Here is a 21,049-nt window from a genome sequence, read left to right as displayed (position 1 = left end):
CATCAAAATTCAAATCAGACCGTTAGATATGATCATACTTACAGAAAAATACATTTGATAAAATTTTATACTTATTGGATATACGGATATCAAGATATCGTACTCAAAACATAAGAATAATCATTCAAGTCGGTGTATCGTAGAATCAGGCCATGTGATTATAAATCAAACCGTCCGATATGATCTAATGAATACAGTCTTTAATATATTTAAATTTGGTGTGAATCGAATAACCAGATTTTAAGATATTGTAATTATTGATTAAATTTTTTTATCTCATTATATATATAATAAAAATAATAATTAAAATTATTCAATCATCACTATTATTATCCAAAATAAAATGTATGATATTGATTAATAATTATAATATATGGTCAATTTTGATTATAAAATTAAATATATCAAAAATAAAAAAATAAAAATATATAAAAAAAATAAAAAAAGCTCCGATTATAAAATTAAATATATCAAAAATAAAAAAATAAAAATATATAAAAAAAATAAAAAAAGCTCGCGAGCTTATGAATAGACACAATTGAGCTTGACTCAAGCTCGAATTTTTCGAGCTCGAGTTGAGCTCAAAATCTTCGCTGGTGAGAAAAAACATTAAGAGAAATGTATGTTTTTTATTAAAATAAAAAAATGAATAAAAAGTTTATTTTTAGTGTTATTGTAATTAATTAAAATTAAATAATACATTATAATTATACAAAAATATATATATTATCATGTCATATAATTACAACTTAATTATTATTTTCATAAATAAAATACGTTCTTATTTTTGTGTTTTAATATTTTAATAAATAAAAAATTTCTATTTACAACATCAGAGACGGAAATTTTCGCGGCTAAATTAAAGAAAAAATTAGCTAAGAAAATATAGATGGAAATAACCAAAAAAATTAAGTGCCAGCCATCCCAATTAAGCAATCATTTAATAGTATCAGAGACAGATATAGAGACGGATTATAACATATTTTAAAAAAATTATATATCCGTCTCTAAAATAAAAATTATTAATAATTTATCATTAAAAAAATTCGGTCTCTAAATCCGTCTTTATCAAAGACGGATTTCATTCCGTCTCTGATACCCTATTTTCTTGTAGTGAGATACATACCCGTCAGTTGCTCCTGAGGTACTAGCACCGCTAGAACCTCCCACAACCATGTTGACAACTGTCTGTCCAGCCTTGGCCTTTTTATTAGGACAAAGTTCGGCCCAATGTCGAACCTGCCCACAGTTTCAATCATGGTTTGTTTGCTTTTAGTTTATTATTTTTGGAGATCTTGCCTTTATTGATGGCTTTCGAGTTTAAGTTAATCTTGTTCATTTTCTGTTTTTCCACTATTAGATTAGCCCTGGGTTGATAATCAACTGGCATCTTGTGGGTTTGATTTCTATTCTCATCCTCAATGCTGATAGCAATCATAAAATTATCCGAAGACAATCTCCCTTCCTAATGCTTGAGTGTCATGCCAAAACTTTCTCAAGATTTGGAAAATTTGTCCACTATGGACATGACCAGAAACTTCTCGGGAAGCTTCATCTCAGCATCAACCAGAGCATACTCAAAATTGATAATTTCATGAGTCTGTTCAGCTACAGACCGGTCCTCAATCATTTGATACCGCATGAACTTGAAAATAGAATATTTTTCGAGCCCTTACTATTTAGTATTATATTTTCAGTCCAACTCATCCCACAGAGATTTAGCAATGTAAGAATCGGAATAATAGACGTCAAAGAGAGTATTTGACAAGGCTAACAAAATCGATCCTCTGCCTATTTGATCCCTCTCTGTCCACTACGCTATCTCAGCAGTCTTGGCATCGGTATCTGTAGGTTCAGGTCTAATTACCTGAATCACTGACAAGAGTCCTTTCATCGTTAATCAAATTTTCATTCGATGTTGTCAATATTTGAAAAATTGGCCCGAAAACTTGTCCGGCAAACCAGTCAAGTCGACCTTTGGGTGCGATCGAAATTGCAACAGAAATCGGCTCAGCCATCTTTAGTGTCTTAGGAAACTGAAAGCAACGTTCAGAATACCGAGTTTAAAAACAGCGTTTTTCCAAAACCCTTCCAACAAAAATGCGATTTTTCAAAACCTGTATATTTTCTTCAAGATTATTAGAAAATTTCAATTTCGAGTAATTGAATAACAATGTTTTTAAAATATAACAATTGAATTTAGAAATTAAAAGCAATTAAAGCCACGTTGGAACAAATAACATTAAACAGTTATGTTGGAATATGTGGCCCAAAACCCAAACCCACTTGGTGGCCCAATCAACCGAACAAAGCCCACATGGAGGCCCTTTGACCCGGTCCGACCCACTACTCTAACCCGACCCAGGTTACCTTATATTTATATCTACACTTAACCCTAAATCTATCATTTCTCTCCCTCTCTTCTTCTATCTTCCGCCTTCTGCTCTCACTCTCTCCCTCACTGATATCTCTAATGGCTATCTCTTCTCCTTTTAGCCACCGGTGATTATGGTGGCTTTCCAAAGCCAACTCAATGGCTTTTGGAAAGCCACCCAAAACTTTCCTTCTCATCTCTGTCCGTAACACTATAAAAAGGAGTCATCGTCTCCTTTGTGAGACACACTAAAATCTGTTTTCTTCTCCTAATCTCTGAGTTCTAAGTGAACGTAAGTGGTTGGTGACTATAGTGATCTCTGTGATTTGAGGCTCTGTTATGAGTTGAAGTGCAATCGTGGGCTTTATGGTTTCGGTTGATTTTGAGTTCAATATCTTTGTGACTGTGTCCTATATTATTTGGATCTGGCATTATCCTCAGTCATTTTCAAACAAAGTTCTTTTATTGATTTGTTCTTTATTTTTCTGTTGATATTGATTCAGATCTGTAATATATTCTTGGCCTGTAATTTTAAGGAGTTTCGTACTCTGAATCTTCTGTAATAGTTGATTAGGTCTTTGTGAAAAAGGAGATACCAAGTGGATTGATACCCTACAAGTTAGAGACGCTATTTACGACAAGAAAAATTAAATCGAAAACTTATAATGAAAATTGTATCGTAACAATTTTCAGTTTAATTGTAATTATTAATTTTAACTGAATTGCAGAATTACGCTTGCCTTGAAGAAAATATACGTCCTGTATCAGTAATGCACTGGGTACAACGTAATTTGTTTCAAGATAAGAAAGTTGTAGTTATTTCAGTTTTAGCACTATACCGAATAACACCTCGATCAAACACTCAAAAGCTCGTTACTGAAACAAAGTTCAAATCTTAAAAAAAATTGATAGAGAAGCCAAGAGAGAAATCTCAAAAGAGAGAAGAGAATTGTTTGAAGTTGGTGATTTTAGAATTGAGGAATGGGAACCCTTTTATAGGCATGGCCAGACCTCACTTATTGCAGCACATGAAGGGGCCGATAATGGCATTTAATTACCAAATGAAAACAGCCACTAACATGCCTTAATAATTTGGATGATAACTGCCATAAACGGCTACTAACAATTGAAACAGTAGTTGAAAATGAATTTGATTTTAAAATTATTTGTATTCAAAATAGAATTTTTAATTGTTAAAAATCTAAATGTTTTGCTGCAATAAAAAAATAAAATATTTTATCTTCTTCTTCTTCTTCTCATCCTAATCTATGGATTTAAGGTAATTTTTAAAATTAAAATTATAACACTTTGTACTCAGCAATGATCGCCAAGTGAATGAAGGAATCCGTCTGGGTGTAGTGACAAACAAGTTTGTACATAGGATGTATCAATGCCAGAGCACTTGGTGCAATAACAAATTAGTTTCTATTGCTATTTGCCATGCTTGCTTGGCCAATAAAGCCATGTTATACTCCTTCAGTCTACGGAAGCCAAGACCCCTTACCTTCATTGGTTGACACACTTTACCCCATGACACCCAGTACGTTCGGGATTCCAACTCGCCATGCCAAAAGAATTTTGTAGTCATACTCTCGATTTCTGCAAGAAGCGAGTCTGGGATACGAAAACATCCCATAACATAACCTGGGATTGCCTGTATAACTGCTTTAATCAGCTTTGCTCTTCCCCCTTGAGACAGTTTCCTCATAGCCCAATTGTTAAGTTTTTCCCATATTCTCTCTTTGCTACTTTCCCCTATTTTCTTCTTAGATTTACCTATGGACGTGGGGAGCGCCAAGTATTTTGCATGCTTTGCCACCACTTGGACCCCCAATACTGCCCGTTGGACTTTCCAGCTTTCCAGTTTCCATATTGCTGCTGAAAGGCCATTGCAGACTTTTGAAGATTTATTTTTAACCCAAACGGCTTCGCAAATTGGCCAAGCAACCGATGTACCTCCTTTTAACTCTTCTCAGCTAGCTTGATAGAAAATGAGCGTGTCGTCAGCGAACAAGAGATGGGACACCCTTGGTGCATTACGGGCAATGGCTACTACCCTCAGTCTTCCATCCTCCTTCGCATGTCAAATCACTGCACTAAAAGCCTCAGCGCAAAACAAATAAAGGTATGGGGACAAGGGATCACCTTGACAGAGACCCCTCTACAGGATCAACCATCCAAACTTATCTCCGTTAAGCAAAAAAGAATAAGAAACAGGTGTAACACAACACATAATCAGAGACACAATTTAGGATGAAAGTGTAGCATAGTAAGAACTCTCTCAAGCAAAATCCACTCCACACAGTCGTAGGCTTTACTGAGGTCAAGCTTAAAGGAGATGTGACCTTCTTTGCCCCAAGTTTTATGGACTAAAAAATGATTAATCTCATAAGCTATAAGCACATTATCAGTGATAGATTGACCTGGAACAAAAGCCGACTAAGAAGTAGATATTAATGATCCAAGTAGAGGCTTCAGTCGATTAGCAATAGTCCTAGAATGTAATTTGTAGACCACGTTGCATAAGCTAATCGATATGAATTGAGTAATAATTTCTGGGCTGGGGACTTTAGGAATGAGGACAAGATGAGTGTGGTTAAGTTTCGGGTAAAGGGAGCCCCCGTTAAGAATATCAAGAACGTAGGAAGTAACATTAGCACCTACAATACTCCAATGATGTTGAAAGAAAATAAGAGACATAGCGACTTGTACGGGTGCATTTGTTTAAGGGATTGGGTGACTTCCTCTGGCTCAAATGGATGAAGGAGGAGTTCATTCATGTCATCACATACACTAGGCTTCATTGCTAAAAGTATCTCATTCATTGCCCCATCATCAGTTTGCGAAGTTTTGAAGATAATCTTAAAATGCTCCACGATCATCTTATGAATATCCTCTTTGTCATTCACAATTCTGCCTATGTCGTCTTTGAGCCTTTTAATCTCTTTTCTCTGCTTTCGCTCACTAGCTTTGACATGGAAATAAGTTAAGTTCTTGTCTCCTTCTTTTAACCACATTGGCTCTTTGTTTCCATAAAACCTCGTTTCAGTTAGAAAGTTCCTCCAATTGAGCTTTGGCCTCCTCTAGTTCACGCCTTCTTTCTACCGAAAAGGTACCTTGTTGAAGGAACAGATTCTTCTTTCCAAGACCTTTATTTGGTGTGCAATATTTCCAAAGGAATTCTTATTCCAGTCTAGTAGAGGAAAACCAGTGGTAATCGGCTCCCAACAGTTTTGAATTACATCAGTGCAGCTCTCGTCCTTCGTCCATGTTGCCTCAAATTTGAACATTTGCTTCTCGCGGGGGCATGGTGCTAATGCGATCGGCTCCAAGTCCACCCTTACTATCCAATGATTGAACCCTGTTGTTGCTGCATAACTCACAAAAGCTGATGGGAATAAGTCGGCCCAGTTCTTGGTGCAACATGCCCTATCGAGTCTAGTCTTGATCGTAAAAGGTTACTCCCTATTATTGCACCAAATAAAAGGTTCCCATTGAAAACCCATATCCTATAATTCGCAATTAGTTAGACACCGTCAAAAATCATTCATTTGCCACTGTGCTCGCGGTTGCAAACCCTTTTTCTCATAGTTATTAAGAATTTCGTTGAAATCTCCTACGCAAATCGAAGCTCGAGACGATTGTTCACTAAGCCAACGCAATAGATTCCAAGTTGTCTTCTGTTTATGAGTCTTTAGGTGTCCCTAAAAGCTACTGAAATGCCATCTCGCCTTGCTTTCCTCACTTAAAAATTATTGCGTCAATGTGATGCTCGTAATATGATTGGAGCCGCACCTCAATGTCCTTTCGCCATAATAGCATCAGTTCTCCTCTTTTTCCATGCAAATCAACCCCTAATCCATTGTAATTCAACTTTTCTTTAAGACTATCTACTCTCCAGCTTTACACTTGGTGTTGGAGAGGAAAACCAAGATGGGCGATGAAGCTTGACTTACTCCGTTAAGGTACTAACTGTCCAAGGAGGCCCCAACCCCTGACATTTCCAAGCTAAGATTTTCATGGTGATCGACGGGACTACTAGGCAGTCCTCGTCGATACCGAATCAGAATCTTCATCGATCAATTGAACCCGTGTTTTCATTTCGTGAACCGCATTTAGGTCGTGCTCAATTATTGATACGCCTACGCTCCATTTACGGTTCCACGACTCAACATGGATTCTAGCGGCCCTTCCTCTGCGACCTCTACCTCGTCTAGCTCCAGTATCGCTAGCTGTGAATAGAGGGGGGGATGGTCACTAGTGTTGCCTTCCTAAGCATGGGGATATCGATGCTTTGATTAATCTGCTTACTAATGGGTCCCTACCCTCGGTAGAGGTATGAAACAAGTTCAACCCTTCCACTTCTTCTCTCTGTTTCATTAGACCTACTGCAAGGCTGTGAGAATCTTCAAGCATAGGTTTAGTCCTTTTCTAGTCATTCTATAGTTGTTCTTCACCAAGTGGATCTCCTTGCCCCCGAGTCTCCTTACTACTGTCCACTGAGCTAAAAGCTCAAAACACTGTAGCTCTTGTCTTCGTGTTTGTATATCTAGGCATATGAGAAGAGCCAACCCCTATTGGTGCATTCGGTGGCTGAACCTAGGACCGCCCTTTAGATGGCATTGGTGCTCGAAGCTAGGGTCCATACAGCATAATATCTCCAGGATCAATGAATCCTTCCTCAAAGCGACTTGCACAATACTTCGCGATATGGCCCATCCTCCCACACAAATAGCAAAAGTTTGTAGTCTTTCATAGGTAAAATGAACAACATGTTCATCCCCTTCAGTTGTGCGAAGTGTAAGTGCCCTCATCAATGGATTATTCACGTTAATAGCTACCCTTATTCTTAGTGAAGCATCCCATGCTCTCCTTGATTCATCAGATTCCATATCTCTGAAATGACCAATCCTGTTACGGATGTGGAATGCAATGCTTAAGTTCATTTTACTAACAACAAGTCATGAATGTGGACATAGAAATCGCACTAGTTGAGATCAACATTCATTAGATTATTGGTCGAACCCACCTCGTTAAGAATCAATATATTCTTCTCAAAACTCCACGTGCATCTCTCTACTGCCTTGTTCCAATCATTGATGTGAGAGAACCGCATGAGAATGCGACCATCTGGAAGTTGCTTGAATTCCATCCCTCGGACAGGTAAAATCATGCTTCGAATTAAAACGCACATCCCTCAAAATTAAAAGGCCGTTGTGAGAGCAAACACTAGATAAGAATAAACTATCATTCCCCGCATCCACCCGCCATAACCCGTCTGCTATTACTCCCCTGTCCTCGTCCTCCTCCTCAGTAAGTCGAAGAACTCGATTCATATGACTGATCGCAGCCTCCTCTCCCATGCTAGACTAATGAATGAGATACTTCCAGTTTAGGCCTGGCGTATATAACAACAGGAAAGACCCCTCCTCTGTCGAATGCTAAACGAAGTAGTCTTATCCCTATCAACAAAGACCTCGCACAAAGAAACGTACAAAGAGAGAGAAAGAAAAAAAAAGGGTTCAGCCTCTACCATTAGACAACGAGGGATAAAGTAGGAGAAAACCTACAAACAAAAGGCAAACGAGATAATCACTAAGAAAACCTAATGAGAAAAAAAACCAACTGGAGATCAACTCAGGTTGGATCCCTTGGTTGACGGCAGTAACATCTAGAGCTCTACGGAGTGAACTACTAAACCTCACCGACAGCACCAAGCGTAATCCTAGATTCTTGAAAAAAACAAGAAGACGATACTAGAACTCAACACCCATGCCTGGGAGAAACTCAAGACTCCCATGCAAGAGAGAAAGGTTGAACTATTATTATTTAATATAATATAATAGTTTGGTTTTCCACTATAATTTGTGAGTTTGATGAATTGATTTTAAATTTGAAGGAAAATAAATAACTGCAAAATCACAATTGAGTATTATTTAAAATAAGTAATCCATTGGAACTAAATTTAATTAATACAATTCGAAACATATAATAATACTACATTTCATATAAATAAAGGAAAGTAAAAATAGTTTTTGAAATATAATAGAAAGACAAAATAAAAGGGAAAAAAATACTTTGAGATGAAAATAAGTAATCTTTGGAAAAAACATCAAGAACTATGAAATAAAAAAGAGGAAAAAAAGGTCAATGTAAACAAAAATAAATAACTAAGTGTAAAGTTAGTTTTTTAATTGAAGATACTTGGAATAAAAATTGAAGGGTGAATTAAAAAAAATGACAGATTAAGAGCACCAAATTTGGTTTCGTTTTTATTTTGATTTTTAATTTTCAGCATTTCTAATATAAAATGGTTTATTGATTATTGTACGAAGAAATAAAAATGTTTGCATTGTATATTTTTAAACCTAAGTCTATACATGTGAGAAATAAAAATTTATTTAAATTGTACTTGCTATGTTGGTATTTTATAGATGTTGCATTTTAAATACATAGTATAATATTATTTTAAATTAATTACATTTTGTCATTCGAATTATAATATTTTTTACATTTCGGCATCTAGACTTTTTTGTATGTCAACTTATCATCTCAACGTTACAAAAAATTTTACACTTTATCATTTATAACTATTTTCACCAAATTTTTTTGTTTAAAATACATCACATGCAGTGCACGTTTGATATTTAAGGGTTATGTGATGTGATATTTTTTACGTATGCATAGCATATGATGTTTTTTCAATAGAAAATCAACAAAAAAAAGTCATATATGGCAAAGCACAAATTTTGCAAAGTTGAGATAGTAAATTGATACAAAAAAAAAATATCAAAATATAAATACAGACATAATTCGAAAGGTAAAATGCAATTCACCCTATTATTTTTATTTCTTCAAAAGTCAACAGACATGACAGTCATGTCCTCTTTTACTAGGCAATAACGAGATCTACAAAGGTGGTTTGAAAAGTATGTTTTCAATAAACTAGACAGCAAAATTTCATTGGAAATGGGCCTTTTTTAAATGAAAATGGACTAAGTAAATAGATTTTCGAGACCTAAAATACTGTAAAACTGAAAATTAGCTTTTGGAAATAAAACCATACACCCCCGGCCAATACCATAATCATGAGAAATCACATCGGCCCTAAATTGGAGCAAGTCTCATGTAATCCTGCAGATTCTCATATATCATGATGTTCAAACATAATCAAGACCTATTTCCATACACCTGCAAAAGGAGAAACCAGTCCATGCAAGTCTGGTTCAGTATATTCAACACTTCCTTTCACTTTTTCCTTTTCTTTGTTTTTTACAAATTAAATACAATGAAGAGAGAGCTCTAGCCCAGGTACAAGACTATTACACCCGAAATATTGTGAATTACAGATTCTAACTAAACCTATAGAGAGGGTTGAAAGAAAATACGCAAGGCGGACGACGTAGGAACATCAATTTACACTCACAAAAGAAAAAAGGTTGCGTCAGGGTCATTGCGGAGGGGTGGAAACTGAAGTTAGCATCTCGTGTTGAATTATCTTAATACCCAAGTATTGACGGTTCCCCATTTCTCCAACCTTGTTTCATCTGTAATAGGTGTGTCCTCAGGCTGTATTCTTCCACCTGCTCCAGCACATTCGAGCTCATTGTAAGCTATTTATCATCATTGAATGGAAACATGAACCAAAATGCAGAATCACCAAGTAATAACCACAGAAAATGAATGAATCCAGCCATAAAACATGATCAATTATAAGTGCCAGAATACACTTTGGTTCTTATAGAAATACTCTTAAAGGATGGGGTTAACTCTCAACAAGTACAAGAAAGCCATGACAAATCCTAGAACAAAATGATGATATTTTGTCTTGTGAAACTAATTAAGCAACACGTTAGAGACAAATCGTTTAAGCTGCCCCTACCCCTTTTAAGGCCAGAAACTACTGAAGAAGAGAAGTTAGAGAATAATTCTCACACGAAGTTGTGAACTCTAGCAATATATGACAGGTAATACTACCGATTATCACCACCTTACAGAGATGAGAGAGCTCGCAATACATGTGCTTTTTCTCACCTGCAATGCAGCGGTAGATCCCAAAACTGATTCACATTCATCAAGCATGGCTCTTTCCTGTGCCGCTATACTAGCAAGTTCAGACACCAAGCGGTTCATCCCCTCCATCTGAATCGTACAATAGAGATATTAAAGAATGATTCTTTTGAAAAGCACACACATATGCATGATAAATTAGTTAGAAACTGCTCAAAATCAAGTCAATGATACAAGTCTTTCCAGAAACCCAGAACTGCTTCTATTTTCTTCAGAAAGTGGGGAGAGCAAATAATTTACAATCCATCAGCTAACAACAGTTGTTATAAGGCATTTCACCAAACCAAATATAGTACTAATAATTTTCTTTTAAGTAAAGGATTTTTAGTTCAAAACACGACATTTAACTGTGCATATCATCCTCATATAATCACATGCAAAAATGAGTAAAAAATTAAAATGGAATTAGATATCTGAGTATTTGCCATGGAAATGACTGACAAATTATTACTAGTAAAGAAAATGTTCATTGACCATAAGCTATATTACATCTTTTGAGATCCATAACAAATAGAAATCCAAAACCTTTATGCAGAGGTCCATGCCCTGCCCTTTGTTGATCAAACATCTTGAGTAAGAATCAAACAGGCTATCTTGAGGATATAGAAGGTCGGTCATGCAATGCAGACCCAATTGGTTCAGAAGAAGATTTTGTCAAATAGATTTAGGGAGTTGCCACCTTGCTTGTTTTATACAAGGCAATTTGAATTTGAGGGAAGGATTTGGAGACACAATTTCAAATGGCTCCATATGAAAAGAATTTCAAATCCATCAATATTTAACAAAGTTCAAAGTTAGAATAGAAGGATTTAAAATTAGCCAAACAAGTCCGACGGATTTGATTTTAGGAATTTGAAATCCATATGTTCAAATATACCAATCCAATTGCAACTTATAAAAAAACATTTATTCTAGAGGATAATACTCCATTTAAAGATGAAAAATGACCTAAAAACTCGCAGGTAAAACAACCAATTTAAGAGTATTTGTGGATGCTAAAGTGAAATGTGCCATCAGTTGACAGGAAACGAGAACCTATAAAATGACACCTCTTGCTATTGATGGGTTTCTTCTTATTAGCTAAGTGTGGCTCAATCGAGAATGGACAAATCATGATAAAGTCCAACTCACTGCACGCTTGGACAGAGGTATAGTGTGAGGTATCTGTCAAATTAATGGGTACAATTGTCTACTTATACTGCATCACCTGGATGGAGATGTGCAGTAAACTAAAAAAAGTGTCTAATAACCAGACACTGCAACAACTTTCTCACATTCTCTTGTTTGACTATTGGTAGACTACAATAAAAGAAGTTCTTCTCACCCTTGAAAGTATGGAATATAAGGAGGATCCCATTGCCTGCATCACATCAACAGCAGAGCATATAGCCGCCTTAACAGTTTCAATATCTCCCTGAAAAATTTCAGATTTAATTAAGTTATTTCTCTTTTATAATATGGAACATCAAGAACTAGTCAAAGTGGCATACCCTTGCTCCTCCTGTGATTGGTATGCGGATTGTGCTAGCCTGCAGATCTTGAATGGCCCAAGTTAATGAGTTGACATGATCCCTTTCAATTGAAGCCCACTCGTCAAGACAAGTTAGCTGAACACGCATTTGAATTAGAAACGTACGAATTCTTAGTGAAGTTAAATATAAATATGTACAAAGTTATCAGTTTGAATTAGGAAGAGACAAATATAAGGGATCAGCACCAACAGGAAGGTGTCTTATAGACATCATCATGTGGGAACATGCATTGAGATAAGGAGAGATCAGCTAACACCTACATAACCTGGATATGTCATATGACAAAACCTTCATATTCCACAAACTTTTGCCACCTCTGGGAAAAGAGTAGTTTGAACATGTTCTAACAAAAGATACCAATAAGAAAGTTTTATTTCAATTTTAGAACTCTCATTACTCTAGAAGTTGCTGTCTGGGGAGAAATGAAGTAGGATTTTCAAAGTACCAGAAAGGGTTTCAGAGGCACTACAGGTACTTATCCAATGACATTGATACGATTGCTGGCGTGCATGATCTGTTTACTGTCCATCACCACTTTTACAGCCTAAACATGACAAGTAACAAGAACGAATGAAACTCCTGACGACAGAATTATGGAAACCTTTTGCTCCTATGGCAAGGCTTTCAATTTTCGAGATGATCAATGGAACTGAAAAGGTCATTGAAAAAGGAAGGATGTCTATCATAATCAGGAACCTACTCATCATTTCCTGTGACTAATCTCTTCAGAGCAAACTATTAAACTATTCCACTGTCTGACCCAAAGAAATATAAGGTAGTAAAATCTTTTGTTATATCAGAAAGTATTCTGTTACTGCCTGAAATTGAATCCATGGACATTGAGGCAGATGCCATCCTCCATACACATAAATGGTTTGTGTAGCAAATTCTGGCCAGAATGTTTGACAATTATTACAGTCAAGTAATTTGAATCCAGAATACTCCAGAAGAGGTCCCAAAATTAGACAGGTTAATTTTAAAAATCCAAAGCTCACGGTTACTATTACAATTCATATTTTGCAAGCACAACCAATGATGTATGAAATAGCAAGTGCTGGATGCAGGACATGCAGCTACAAGATATGATTTTGAAACTAAACCACGTAGTAAGAAGGAAATTAGATGACACAACAGGCATATCAGAAGAAAGACTGGAAACAGGATATTTCTTTGTCCGAACACATAATTAGAATAGGAGAGACATTACTTGTTTGTTCAAAACTGAGTAAAGATTCAATTTGAGCCTGAGCTGCTGGAGGTCAATCCTTTTCTCCATTATCGAGTCCCAAAGATCACCAATTGCCCCCCAGACACTGTACAACATTTTCTGCACAATCAAAACTGACTTAGGGGCTTATAAAATTATGATTCAATATGATTTAAAAACAAAACACCAAAAATTCGAAAAAGAGAAAAAGAAGAAAACAATAGAAAGAAAAGATCGCAATCATCCTTAAAATTTGGCTCCGCTTATACCACTTTGTGTAATGGTTGAGCGAAGCAAGAAATACTCGAGTTGAAAACTACCTAATATGGAGTCACTAACACATATATATAATGACCAACTCTACCAACAGAATTCCAAAAAGAGCCGTGTTTGCATTTATTCATGCATCTAGGAGAATTTCAGAACTCACTACAGAACAAATTAAAGAAAAGAACTTAAAATCATCAAAAAGAAGAGATCATAACTACGAAAGGAACTTTTGAAGCTTGCAAAAGCTCCGATAAGATAAGTTCAAACCTCTGCTTTTCCTTTCTGAGATTGCAGTGCAGCATCAGTTCGAGCATTTGCATATCTCCATTGCAAGTGTCTGTTGTATAAGAGCCGCAATTGATGGACATCCTCAATATGATTAGCAGCCTTCTTTCCTTTTTTAATGTCCGCAATAAAACTGAGAACAGAAGTCGAACTCTGAGGTTGTCTGGACGGGCTGGATGGTCTAACCCGAGCAGGACTTGGTCCTCTAGAAGAAGGATTCACAGCCTTTGCTCTGGATGGACTGACCCCTCTAGACAGAGAGGGCGATGGAGGGCGCGAGCCAGGAGTTGGTAAAGACAGAGCTCTAGCTGCAGCATTTACCAATTGTGTTCTATCTGATGAACTTGAAGATCCAGGTTTTTGCGTCCGCGGTGAACCATCATCCAATGAACATCCATTTGACATTGCTTTTCCATTCTCTCCACGAGAAATTCGCATCAGCAAATCACTGGTTGATTTGAGTAAAGGTTTACTTGTCCCATCCAGAGATAATCTCCTAAGGGAAGGTGTACCTGTTCCTGAACAGGATACAGATGAAGTTTTGCTCGTCTTATCAGCCAGATCAATACTTCTACTCAGAGCAGTGGATACTTTCCCACTTGCTCTGCTTGGCCACCGATGTTGATCCACTAGACGAGGATGTGAACTATCAACAGGTTTAGAATTCTCTGATTGATCAGCAGAATTCTTTCCTTTAAGTGGGCTCCTCTTCCTCTCTGGTGTGGGCTTCCGTGAAGCAGGACTTTCAGCCTGTCGGTGAGCAACATTTGACGATGGCCTCAGAGTGCGATCGGAAGGCGTGTGAGAAACTGGTTTTTCTCTCTTAGTAACAGGAAGAGAAAAGGTATCAGATTGGAAAGAAACACTGAGACTCCGCATTGTAGAAGGCCATAGGGATTCCGGTAACCTATTGCCAACTACCTTTCTTGATGCCAACAGTATTTCTGCAGCTGTATCCTGAACTGGTGTTGACGGAGACGGTGGTGATGATGGTGTAGATGGGCGCTTTCTTTCAGCTGATGTAGCCCTCTTTGGCACCGATATAGTTGACGTTGATGATATCCTGGTGGCATTTGGCGAAGGGCACCGTTTTGGACCGGTGATTGCAGATGGTGTAGGCGACCTATATCTAGAACTAACTTCTCTTGTCCGGGCCTGACGAGTGACTCCATTCTTGTTCTCAGCTGGAACCAGAGGTAATCTTGTCGTCCCTACTGTAGATTGCTTCTGCAATGGTTGCTCTGATTCACATACATCCATCCAAACTGTACAAGTTAGGCCACATTGACGACCCCTTTCATGTACTAATAACAACCTTAAACATAACGGACTTTCACCAGATTAATCTATTGACTAATCGCAGCAACCTCTCCAAAAAGGAGATCCTTTCCCGCCTTGAAAATCTGCTAAACAAATTCACGGCCAAAAGTAAGATGCTACAGATGGGAAAACAGTGAAAAGAAAAGAATAAGGCATGATGAAAAAGGAAAAGATGCGCCAAAAGAATACATCTTTACAGACACCCAGATCTCAAAGAGATTGAATTGATCATTTCAGCCAGCAAATGCAAATGGGTCCTCGGGAATCATCATCCAACTCAACCCAAATTCCGGCAGATCGCACATCCATGCAATACTAAAAAGACACTAGCTAATGAAGAAGAGAAAACTAAAGTTGCGGTCTATCATAACAAGCAGAAGAGGCAGTGGATTTAGGACCTCCCTCAGAAATGGGGAAAGTAGGAGAAGAGTGGGGGCAGGGAAGTAGTACAACTAATGGGGAGGGTGTGTAAGATAAGACTGCTCTCTCTTGCTTTCACTTTTCATTTACATTTTATTTTCTTTTTCTTCCTCCTTTTTTTTGGTCCCCAACCTTTTGTCCCTGTCACGGGAATGCCATGGTTGGCTGGGTGGAGCTGCATATGCAAACACACACAATACAGACACACATACATAAAATGAGATATTGAGCAAGTAAGACTCACATTTAGAGCCCCTCTGGCGTGTTCCCTCTTTCCCCCACCCAACTCCTTTCATGAAAGGGAATTCTCTGAAAGTGATACCTTCACCAGCTTCCCCCTCTGTCTCTGACTCTCCTACTCTCTCACCCACTCGCACAAATGCACAAAATATCGATGGTGATCAATGCTCACACAAACGCACACAGACCGAGCTTCTCTGGGTCTTACTTTCTTGATAAATGAACAAAAGTCCAGGAAATAAGTTAATATAAAAGTGGACCAAATTTACAGACCTATCTCGGGATCAAGCAGAAAAAATTACAGGCTTCCTTGAAATCAACTGGGTTTCGCTTGAAAACCAGAAGATGGTGATTCCCATCTCCTTGTTCGTTTGCAAATACTTGATTAGTTTAAAAGTAGAATAATTTCAAAAACAATGATTAAGAACTTGTCTATTAGAAAAGATTATGCATTTCTGCTTTAAAAGGTAAACAATTCACAATAATTATAGGGATATGGGAACAGAGACATGGAGACCACGTGGAGGAAGAGATCATTGTCCATCCCCATGAATTCACAGTACCCTAAACACACATAACAACAATAGTGAAATAATTATTTAATCCCTGTTTGTCATTAAATTACATTGATTAAACATCGTTATGCGCAGAAATTATGCAAAATAATAATTCTGGTTTTGACCTTTTGCATTTTCTTTTTCACGGATGTAGGAACAGTCATCGATGCAAATCGCATTTCTTTTCTACAATATCGAAAATTAAAATATCGAGGAATTTCCTTTTTACATGAATAAATGCATGAAATAATGGTCTGCGCTTTGTCAGGTTTTGCTCCTAAATTTCCCAACATCTGTAGATTTCTTCAATAATCTTTTCCACGGAAGAAGCTTCAGAATTCAGAAAATGAATAAAACGACAAAAAAACAAAGAAAATCTCATATCGTTCTTCGCACATAGTCATCGAAAATTTTCACCGGAAAACAGAGAAAAAAAAAAAGACAAATATTACTATATTATATCCAACTCTTGCAGATTCTACGGATAAAAAACCCAAAAATATACCTATTCTTCGATCACCGACAAAGTACTAAGCAGAAAAACGTTTCAGCTTCAACTTTACTCGAAGACACGGTTCATACAAAAATCGATTGAAGATCAAAACTAGTTTGAAAATCGTCAACATCAAAAAAACAACCGCTTCCACAATCTGATTACTTATTTCAACAGAGATACAGTTAAAAAAAAAATCCAAAACAACGAGTATAAGCATATTACCTTTCTGTATTTCTCCGGCGAAGAAGAACAACTGTTGATTGCAATACTTCTAACTCGACAAATTTTCCCAACCCTAATCTGATGTATACTATACTGTTTGTGTATATGTACGAGTCAATTTCTTGATCAACTGGTAAACAGATTTAATAATCAAATACGAATACAGTAAAAGGGAGAAAACTTGTGGGAGTGTCAGTTAGGGGAACGCTGGGGAAATGGACCGAGTACGGCGGCGGGCGGCGGTTATTTTCGCGCCACCTAATTTTGATTATCTGAGACTTTTCAATTTTCATCATCTTTTAATTTATTATTGTATATTTAAGTTGAATACTGCATAATTCATTATTAAAATAATTAATTTAAAAAAAATAATTATAACGTTTAGATTCATTATTTACAAATTAATTATACAAATTTAAATTATAGCTAAATCATAAAACTAATTTTATTTTTAAAATTAATGAGAAAATTAAAAAAATTATTTAATGAGAATTATGGGTAATTAAATTAAAAGAAATAATTATGGTGAAATTAAAAGCTATAATTTATAGTTTTTATCGTGAAAACTTGCTTTCTTTTAAGGGTAAATTACGACGAGTTTTTTTTAAAATTTTATATAATTATAAATATTTTTTAGAAATTCTCGATATATTTTTTTTTATGTTCGATGAAATTATGTAATTATTTGGATAGGGGTTTTAAAAAATCTACTTCGCTATTGTTGTGTTTTATTTATTTTTTGTTATTTTTTTAATAATTATTAAAAGAAAATTGATGAGGTGAAATTTCATTCTTGTAGTTCTGTTCCATAAAAGGATTTAAGAAAATATAATGAAATAAATAAAATTATTATGTAGTTTATGATGACATTTTCGTGCGTTTACCATAAAAAGATCATGAAAATCTAATGTTATGATGTATGGACACGAACACGATACGACACAGACACGGCTACACAAAAATTTTAAAAAGATTAGGACACAATACGGCACTGACACGACTGTATATAATATATTTTTATTATATATATTCTCAATTTTTCAAAAAATAAAATATGCAATATGAAAAATATTAAGATAAAATATAAGATAAGCATGTCTTATATCTACATTAATCGAATGTGGCTTCAAAAATATACATATTGGTTTATTTTAAAAAAAATAATAAAAAGTTTCTAATAATTTAAATTAGTTAAATTATCTTGAAAATCTCTCCATTTTTTAGTAATTTCATCATAATATTTTTAGTTTAAGAGGAGCGAATTAATTCTTTTTCTTTTTTATTAAGTTTAAAATTTATTTTCACTTAAAGACAACCCAATTTTTTTTGAAATTATATATAAAAAAATCGAAACGTGCCCAAAACATGTCGAACACGCTTGATCGACGCCATGTTCCTTTTTTTCTTTTTATTTTTCATTTTCAGAGACGGCATCGATGCATGTTCGAGGCATGTTCGCGCCGTATCCATGTCCTACACTACATTGAGCAACTTTATAGAGTGTCCGTGCATTATAAATCTAATGACGATTAACGGAATGAGCTCCTTGTTGTTAAAATTCACTATAATTTACTCTTTTTTTTTATTATTATTTTTATGGAATACAACCCCCAAAATGATTATTGAAAATGGATCGAAATGTAAAAATAGAAAAAAAAAGAAAAAAAATGTATGTTTTTTATTATGGATTAAATTTCCTCATATATATATATATATATATATATATTATAAAAGAGAACTTTATAATCGTACTAACTTTTAATTATTCAAATTTATCCTTTTACTCATTCAATTCAATTCAAGAAAATTTTATCATAATTTCTACGTTTTTTTAATGAATTTACTAAAATACCCACAAACTGTCCTTCATTTTCGGCACTTGGAAGCCATTATTCCGTTATTAATAATTAATGGTTAAATATTTTGACATATCGAGTGTGCAGTGTACCACTAATAACATTAAAAACGATACTAATTTTAAAATTTAGCTACAATATACATCTGCACGATCAATTATAAAATTATAAATCGAAACGTCATAATCACTTCATCTAATAAAATCAATTAGACATTCCAAAATGTATTATTTCATCATCAAATATTTTTGTAATTGATTATGCAATTGTGGGGTCAAATTATGTACCATAATAATTTTATTAATTGAAATAGTTAGTATATATATAAGTAAAATTATTATTTAAGCAAAAGTCCTTTTCCTTTAAAGAGTCATAGACAATAAACTACCAAAAGAGTGGAATGGTGCACCTAATTATTAATAGAATTACTCATTTTTAATAATTTAAAATATCACCATCACATCAACAATTAGATATTTAATAAAATCCATAAATTTTAAAAACAAAAATTAAGAGAATCTCAACATTTGAAACTTCAAAACCTCATTTTGAAGTCTTCCAAAGGAAAAATAAATTTGAAAATTGTGAACATTATGACTTTATTATGTCTAATATCACCCTACATATGTTCTAGATCAAAATTTCTTGGCTTAATTATATTCCGGTCCAGTAAATACAGATCAATAGCATTCTGTGACTTACTCCGTTTACACATTTAATTTTTTTATTGACGAACTTAGTCCTGAGCATCTCACATACTGTCCGTTTTTTAAATATTTAGTTTCATGCTGATAATTTTAGTGCTAACGACCTGTAGTTACTGGACCAAAAATGATATCGACTCCAGTGTGACGGGGATCGGAATTATTAATACAAGACTTAATTTATCAGAAATGGTCGAATTATGAGATATTCAGGACTAAATGTAAATAAAGTAAGTTACAATATTTGCATTTTCCCAATTTTTTTTTTATATTTATGGATTTTTGGGATTTGCATCATAGGTCAGGTCAAGAATCGAGATGTGATGTATCATGATCATATATGTTATTAGAAAATGATAAAAAAAATATTTTGGAACGCTCTTTATGACGAAAATAAAATGATTTTTTATATATATTATTATTATTATATTATTATTTATTTGGAAAGAAATATTTCAACACAAAAAAAAAAAAAAGGCAAAAAGTATTGCCAACCTATCAAATGCGCCCTAATTTTAGTGTTTTTGAATATGTTCTTGTATTTTTTTTTCTTCTTGAATGTGTGTAGGGAAGCGTTTGGAGGGATGTTGAAAATGATTATTCAGAGTAATCATTTTGTTCAGTACTTCTCAGTGGGACCAAACAGAGAACAGTAGAAACAAAAAGGATATATAATTCATAGTCTGGGAAAATTTTCCTTCACTGGTCACATCAAATTAATTATATTACAAATAATTTATTCAATTTATTTTGTGGGATTAATTGTTCTTTTTTAAATTATGCAACAAATTACATCATGAATATATTATAAACAATTTATTATTAGGTTGCACATTCCCAACTAAAATCTTTCGATATTTAAATTAGTCGAATGCGAAGCAGATCTTCAACTAAGACCTTTCGATATTTAAAAATTTAATACTTCTCCCAATCAAAATGGCGTACCTTGACCTAGAATAGTTGTACAGTATTTATAAGGTCAAATATCCATATATATATCGGGTCCACGTGACGTGATATCATCCCTCCAGGTGTCGGGTGTTGGACGGTTCCCGGGATCGAATATGACCGAATTCAATTGGAAAATGCTTGGCAATATTTGTATTCATGTTTTTGCATTTTTCGAAACAAGATAATACGCATTCAATGTTTGTTTTTGTGCTTTTACACCTTGTTTGTGTGTTTTTTTATTTTTCAACTTTTTATATAATATATATATATATATATATATATATATATATATATATATATATATATATATATATATATATATATATATATATATATATATATATATATATATATATATATTTAACAATATAAAAGAAACGTGATTTGATAATAAACAGTGATTTTTGTCTCCCAAACATACTACATTAGACATACAATATTTATATATATATAAATATATATAAAAGAGATATAATTTGACAATGAACAGTGATTTTTGTCTCCCAAATCCCAACATCAAACCTACACCACTTATTTTAAAATAT

The 21,049-nt window shown here is 34.7% G+C and overlaps 1 protein-coding gene across 7 annotated transcripts; it reads right to left on the bottom strand.

Moving 5' to 3' along the window:
* On the bottom strand, nucleotides 9,555-17,219 carry LOC105162901 (AUGMIN subunit 8). 7 transcript variants are annotated; one of them, XM_011081071.2, is made up of 8 exons: nucleotides 16,994-17,219; nucleotides 15,723-16,282; nucleotides 13,721-15,144; nucleotides 13,184-13,303; nucleotides 11,935-12,051; nucleotides 11,769-11,858; nucleotides 10,409-10,516; nucleotides 9,555-9,957 (listed from the first exon to the last, which is right to left on the bottom strand). In XM_011081071.2, exons 3-8 carry the CDS (start codon nucleotides 14,996-14,998, stop codon nucleotides 9,874-9,876), a joined length of 1,797 nt encoding a protein of 598 aa, XP_011079373.1. In that variant the 5' UTR covers nucleotides 14,999-15,144; nucleotides 15,723-16,282; nucleotides 16,994-17,219; the 3' UTR covers nucleotides 9,555-9,873. The 7 variants fall into 7 exon arrangements, with proteins under 7 accessions (XP_011079373.1, XP_011079372.1, XP_020549582.1 ...); XM_011081070.2 differs by having other exon boundaries at nucleotides 13,721-15,141; XM_020693923.1 differs by having other exon boundaries at nucleotides 13,721-15,141; nucleotides 15,723-15,929.

The sequence above is a fragment of the Sesamum indicum genome, linkage group LG5, assembly GCF_000512975.1.
Source record: "Sesamum indicum cultivar Zhongzhi No. 13 linkage group LG5, S_indicum_v1.0, whole genome shotgun sequence".
In the NCBI taxonomy this organism is placed as follows: Eukaryota; Viridiplantae; Streptophyta; class Magnoliopsida; order Lamiales; family Pedaliaceae; genus Sesamum; species Sesamum indicum.
The sequence above is the reverse complement of the archived record's forward strand: the minus strand, read 5'-3'. Positions and strand labels throughout refer to the sequence as shown.